We start from the raw sequence: 6736 nt of genomic DNA, 5'->3' as shown, positions 1-6736 counted from the left end.
AACTTCTGTACACAGGAAAGTTGACCCATACCTATAAACTATGTTTCCTAGGAAAGCAGTGAAATGTACCAGAGAGAGTCCTGAACAGAAGAGCTGGGTGGAATCCAGGCTCTGTCACTTCCTAGACAGTAGACAATGGGGTAGTCACTGGATATCTATGAAACTCTCCTCATCTGCCAAATGGACACAATGATATTCCCTTCCTACTTCCTAGATATAGTGAGGAACAACATTTACTTTTAAAGCTAGAAGCAACCATGGAGTTTACACTTTTCATTGATGAAGAAATTGAGGCCCAGAGAGGAGCCTTGGTCACACAATTAGCAATTCTGATAGCTGACATTTCAAAGACAGGTCTTCTGGGTCCAGATCTAAGACTCTATCTACAACTCTAAGTGCTTTGTAAACTACAAGGCATTAAAGAATTGTCACTATTACTAATGCACCATAAATCAAAATCAGCAATGGATATCAAGCCAGCTTCAGAGTCAGGAAGACTTGGGTTCAAGTCTAGCCTCTAATGCCTACTGACTGTATGACTCTGGGTAAATCACTTAATCTCTAGCCAAATCTCTAAATTCGAGTTGCACAGAAGTTATTGGTCTGCCTTGGAGGAGTTTCACTAGAGAAGTCTATGGGAGAACTCATTAGAATTCTCTATTTCAATGAAATCAAAAGTTCCGAGTGGAAAAAAAAAATGTGAAATTATGAGAAGTATTACATGACACAATCTACACTCTCAGAAGCATCAATGAAGTTTCAATTATGTCAAGTAAAGTTGATGACCCAATTGTCTGACTGGTTGGACTTAATTAGGTGACAGGAGGTCCCCCACCCAGGGTGTGCCAACGACCTATGAATAGTGTCTCTATAATCTATAAGATTATAATATGTAGGTGGAGAATAACTCTGTGGGCATATAAAAATGACCCCACTCTTGTGAACTAATGCACTACTTTCTGTGGAGAAGGCCCTTGCTAGTGATACCAACTCTCCCAGTTTGAACATGAAGATCAGTGGGGGCTATCTACTACTATTTGCCCTGGCTCCTCTCTGCCTGGCCTCCCGTGAGTAAAATAGAATTTCTTCTCTAAAAGTGTCCTAAACTTGGAATTTCCCCAACTGGTCTCAACAGGATGAGTTTTCCTGACAGGGTTTTCCATAGAAAAAAATTTTTGTCTGAAAATTAGGAGACCTGCCTTCAGGGTCTAGTAATTTCCTTTCACTGAATTTTGTTTCCCAGGCTCTAAAATGAGGATAATGATACTTGTCCTGTCTCCTTCACTGTACTGATTTGAGGATCCGATTAAATAATATATGGAAAGTAATGATAAAGAGTTATATAGATGTCATTTATTATTCTTATTCCTAGAATTAACTGGTTGTCCTGATATAGAGATAGGTTGTAGAGATATGATGACACTGTGGAGAAAATCCTTGCCTACAAGTCAAGATACCTGACTTCTGAAAGTTTGAACTTTGCCACTGCTTTGCTAGGTGACATTGGACAAGCTAATTCACTTCTCTTTTTACATCTGTAGAAAGAGCTTATTCTAAGGTACCCTCCAGTTCTAACATTTTATGATCTGAAAGTTCTAGTTCATTTATAAAATGAAGTTAGATTAAATAAATTCTAAGATTCCCTCCTGGTCAAAACATCTGGATCTTTATGTCTAGCTTAGTAGCTAGACAGTGCAATGGAGAACTTGTCTGGTCTTGGATTAAGGAAAACCTGAGTTCAAATGTAGCATCAGACCAACATAGTACTGTGTGACCATGGTCAAATCACTTAAACTGTTTACCTCAGCTTCCTCAACTATAAAAAGAGGATAATACTAGCAGGGTATTTACATCACATGGTTGTTTTGAGGATCAAATGAGATAATGTTTGTAAAGTATTTAGCATAGTACCTGTCATATAGTAGGTGCTGTATATTTGCTTATTTCCTTCTTCTCTTCTCCTTAAAGTTTACAAAATGCTTTCCTAAAATACTTAGAAGGTAAATAGTGCAAGTAGTTCCATTTTACAGATGAGTAAATAGAGGCTTAGAGGTCAAGTCGTCAAGTGGTTTACCCAGTTCCCTAGAAGCAGATAGGTAGTGCAATACACAGAGCCCTGGGTCTGGAGTCAGAAAGACCTGAGTTCAAGTCAAGACTCAGATACTTATTAGCTCTATGTCTCTGACCAAGTCACTTAACCTCAGTCTGCCTTAGTTTCTTAAACTATAAAATGAGGAAAATAATACCACCTAACCCCAGGGTTGTTATAAGGATGAAATGAAATAATATAGTACAATATCTAGTATATAATATGAACTTTATACATGCTTGTCTCTTTCCTTCCATCCTTCCAGTGTCACAGAGCTAATAAGTGTGAAATCTCAGTCCCTCACCCAGGTCTCTTTACTTCAAGTCAAGTGCTCTTCCCATGACATTTATGTGGATAAATAACAGAGAAAATAAAAAGCTTGCTGACAGACCTGGGCTGAATAAGAGTGGCCGAGGCCACCAGCCTTGCCCGAAATTGTAGACCTATAATGACAGTTTAGAACTTAAAATTTGCAGTCTTACCCAGCCTTGGTCCCTGAATTGGGGAAGGAGGACAAAGACTCAACTGAACTTCTATCTCTATTTTTGTTTCAGGAATTCCTGGTCAAAATTTAGGAAAGGTAAGTAGATTGTTCTCATTTCTTTCCAATTTTTTCATTGCCATCTATTCATCAGGCAAGAATTTAATGAGCAATGAAACCTATGTTACACTGTGGGCATCAAGAAGAACCCTAAAGAGAAGCAGCCTCATTCCAGTGGATTTGTAGTCAGAGGACTTGGGTTTGAGTTCTAAGTCTGACATTAGCTGAGTCATTTGTCATTCTCTGAGTTTTGTCATCTATAAAATGAGAACAATAATACTTGCACTAGTGATCACACAAAGCAGTTGTGTAGAAAATTCTCTGTAAAGTGTAATATGAGTTATTATTACATGCAGTGATTTCTCATTGAAAGAGCATTTACACTTAAGACTAGGAGATCTATGCTCAAATTCTAGTTCTAATACCTATTATTGTGTGACCAAAAGCAAGTAACTTCCCCTCCTTGATATGTTTAGTTTCCTTAGTTGTAAAATATCAAGATTGAATTGAATTGCAGGGGTCACTTCTAAGTATGTTGATAGGAGAGATGAAAAGTGGAGCTTGAACTAGGGAGGTAACTTCCTTGCCTCATCACCCCTGTAGAAAATTCCGTGAAGAATGAAGCCTTCTCTTCCTAATTACATAAATGACCTTTGGTAATATTAGGAAATATTGTGGACAGATGGAAGAGGTTGTTCTAGAATATATTGGTCCTGCCCACTTCACCTTTGCTTGTGGATATTATTAAAGGAAGGATCTGGAGGCTCTGCTTCTGTGACACAGAGATGTATACTGGTCTAAGATCAACTCCTCTTCATAGAGGCAAGGGTGAAATGGAGTCAGAATATCAAAGGATGCAGAAAGGACAATCTGGAAGGGACATTAAAACATAGAACTTCAGATTTGTCATGAGCCTGAAAAACAAAATGTGAAGGGCCCTTAGAACTAAGAATATTATTTATTGAAGCTGGAATGGACTTTGAAAGATTAGAGGTTAGAGGGACTTAGAAATTAAGGCAGAATAATAGAGTTGGAAGGAGTCTCAGCATTGACATAATCCAAACCAGTCATTTTATAGCTGAAAAAACTAATGCCTAGATAAGGAAGTAATTTAACTGTGAGAGCTTCCTGTAAGTTCATGCCAGAGTCAAGATTTGAAAGCAGGTCTCTAGATATTATGCCAGGATTCTTTTCCCTGAACCACAGTGACCTGCCTATCTTATGAGCTTCTGTGGTCAAGAATTTGAAGTGTTCTCCCTCAAACTCTCTCTCTCTCTCTCTCTCTCTCTCTCTCTCTCTCTCTCTCTCTCTCTCTCTCTCTCTCTCTCTCTCTCTCTCTCTCTCTCTCTCCCTCCCTCCCTCCTTCTCCTCCTTTTCTCCTCCTTTCTAGGAGGACTGCAGCATTTATAAGAAGTTTCCACTGTCAGCTATTCCCTGCCCTGTTACATACTTCCCCGTGTGTGGTTCTGACTACTTAACTTATGGAAATGGATGTCACCTGTGCATAGAGAACTTGTGAGTATGGAAAGGGGATGAAGGGATGGAAGGGTGAGGGTTACTTCCTCATACATACATAGCACTTTCTTTTCTAATTGAATTACCAGACTAGCCTCTCATGGAAATGAGGGAGACATATATACATTAGATAAATTCTTTCATGAAATACTTATAGATAAGCTAGAGACCTGTAGGCTGCTTAAGAATATAGTTTTCGGGGAAGCTAGGTGGCGCAGTGGATAGAGCACCAGCCCTGGATTCAGGAGGACCTGAGTTCAAATCCGGCCTCAGACACTTAACACTTACTAGCTGTGTGACTCTGGGCAAGTCACTTAACCCCAATTGCCTCGCTAAAAAAAAAAAAAAAAAAAAAAAAAAAAAAAAGAATATAGTTTTCTAGATTCAGAATGATCTGAATTAAAGGCTTAAAGAGTGATGGATAGATACCCACAAAGAGAAATCTCTAGTAAAGGGCCTTTTATCTCTCTCCTTCACCCTATAATATTCAACATATTCAGCAGTGATTTGCCTAAAAGCAAAAGTTACTGCCCACAAAAATTTACAGGTGACACACAGCTTTAAAAAATGGCTAAAACATTAAACAAAATTCAGACCCAAAAGATCTCAAAACTGGGTTAAATCTAATATGATGCTATTCAATAAAGATAAGTGTAAAAAATCCTGCCCTTGGGCTCAATAAATCACTTGCACAAATATAAAATAGGGAAGACATGGATGGCTGTCGAGCAGTTTGTGTGAAAAAAAACTCTGAAGACAAAAACAAAATAGTTGTCCTTCTATGCAGAAGAGGAATTACTTTTTCTGCTTGGTCCCAGAAGGCAGAACTAGAATCAATGAGTGTAAGAGCATTTATATGTATGTATATGTATATGTGTATGTGTGGGTGTATATATACATGCATATATACATTCATGTGTATACATACATGCACACATGCATAGATACATGTGTGGGGATATTTATACTTTCTCATATACATTCACATATATACTTACATACTTGCATGCATGTATGTGTGTGCATACCTACTTATTTACACTAACAAAAGAGTTGTTTTATAGTGGACTGGCCTCTTGGGGGATAAGCACTTTCTTCCTCAGGGGAAATATTCAAGTATAGGTTGATCTAGGTCAGGGCTTCCTTAACTTTTTCCACTCTCGACCTCTTTTCACCCAATAAATTTTTATGAACCCCAGGCATGTAGTTATATAAAATAGGTATACATAACTTTTTACTGTTGCCAAATATTTTGCAACCCCCACATTCACTTATGTGACCCCATATGGGGTCGTGACCTACAGTTTAAGAAACTTTGGTCTAGATTACTTCTGAGGTCCCTTCTAACTCTGAGATCATTATTCTATGAGTATTCTTGATCTGGGAGTCTAAAGACCTGGCTTCTAGTTCTAGCCTTGCCACTGTATAACCTTAGACAGGTCCCTTAGCACATCTGGAATTTAATTTCCCTCTTAGGTAGTTTGGAGTAATCAGCTATCTGAAGGTGACTACTATTCCTGACTTTGTGTGAATTTGTGACTCACAATTGTTCTTCTGTCTCTGCACTTAGGAAAACAAATGGAAAAGTGACTTATCTTCATGATGGAACTTGCTAACTCCCCCCATGAACCAGAGTATAGAAGAATGGTAACTTCATTATTTTCATCACAATCTGAACCATCCTGGTTCCCTGATGTTCCCCATATGTGTGTGGGTTGACTGACTAATGTTCCAATCTAGTTGCTATTCTCTGGAAATGCATGTGGTATCTCTCCTGCCCTCCCATATCTGTAAAACAAAGTTTTCCTTCTCAATAAAAATAATATTGCTGAAAGTTGGGATGCAGTTGTAAAAACGGGTTCTCAGGGATAACATAAATATGCTCAGTCTACCACCACAGGATGGGGCAGCTAGGTGGAGTAGTAGATAAGGCACTGGCCTTGAAGTCAGAAGGATCTGAGTTCACATCTCACCTCAGACACTTACTAGCTGTGTGACCCTGCGCAAATCATTTACCCCCAATTGCCTTAAACATCTGGGGTCATCCCCAGTCCTACTGATATATATATCTTGCCACTGGACCCAGATGACTCTGGAGGAAATAGTGAGGTTGGTGACATTGCACAGCTCTCCTTCACTTAAATCCAATTAATTGCAAGTCATGACAACATCCTGATGTCATGGTCCTCTTTAAAAACAAAGGACAAACAACAACAGCAACTGCCACATGAGAGGCAATGTTTCTCAGTGGACTTGGCATAAGAAAACATGGGTTTGAGTCCTACTTACTAACAAGATGAGCCTTTTACCTCTGGCCTATCTGAGCCTCAGTTTCTATATCTGTGGAATGGGAATAGTGATATTTGTACTACCTATCTCCTGGGGGTATTGGGAAGAATTCACTTTGTAAAGTATAATGTGTTATATAAAGACTTGCAATCACTACATAGGCAAGAGAAATTAGAAGGATAGAATCAAAATTCAGAAAAGAGAGGAAGCACACTATTATACTAATTTAGAAATAAGGGCTCAGATTCATTTAATCTCTGAGCAGAGACTTAATAAATTGTAAAGCGATTGAAGATTGTACT

At 38.6% G+C, this 6736-nt stretch overlaps 1 protein-coding gene across 1 annotated transcript; it reads left to right on the top strand.

Annotated features, from left to right (window-relative positions):
- The first annotated feature begins 967 nt into the window (after positions 1-967).
- On the top strand, positions 968-5761 carry SPINK7 (serine peptidase inhibitor Kazal type 7). Its single transcript, XM_043981114.1, has 4 exons — positions 968-1067; positions 2644-2669; positions 4021-4145; positions 5716-5761. The coding sequence occupies exons 1-4, from the start codon at positions 1007-1009 to the stop codon at positions 5759-5761; spliced, it is 258 nt and encodes an 85-aa protein (XP_043837049.1). The 5' UTR covers positions 968-1006.
- Positions 5762-6736: the final 975 nt, after the last annotated feature.

Source organism: Dromiciops gliroides, chromosome 2 (assembly GCF_019393635.1).
Source record: "Dromiciops gliroides isolate mDroGli1 chromosome 2, mDroGli1.pri, whole genome shotgun sequence".
Classification (NCBI taxonomy): domain Eukaryota; kingdom Metazoa; phylum Chordata; class Mammalia; order Microbiotheria; family Microbiotheriidae; genus Dromiciops; species Dromiciops gliroides.
The sequence above is the reverse complement of the archived record's forward strand: the minus strand, read 5'-3'. Positions and strand labels throughout refer to the sequence as shown.

Excerpts from the sequence above, each read along its gene's own strand:
- SPINK7 (XM_043981114.1), top strand. The coding sequence starts at position 1,007 with ATGAAGATCAGTGGGGGCTATCTACTACTATTTGCCCTGGCTCCTCTC. Across the intron at positions 1,068-2,643 it reads TCCTCTCTGCCTGGCCTCCC|GAATTCCTGGTCAAAATTTA; the intron begins GTGAGTAAAATA and ends TTTTTGTTTCAG. Across the intron at positions 2,670-4,020 it reads CTGGTCAAAATTTAGGAAAG|GAGGACTGCAGCATTTATAA; the intron begins GTAAGTAGATTG and ends CCTCCTTTCTAG.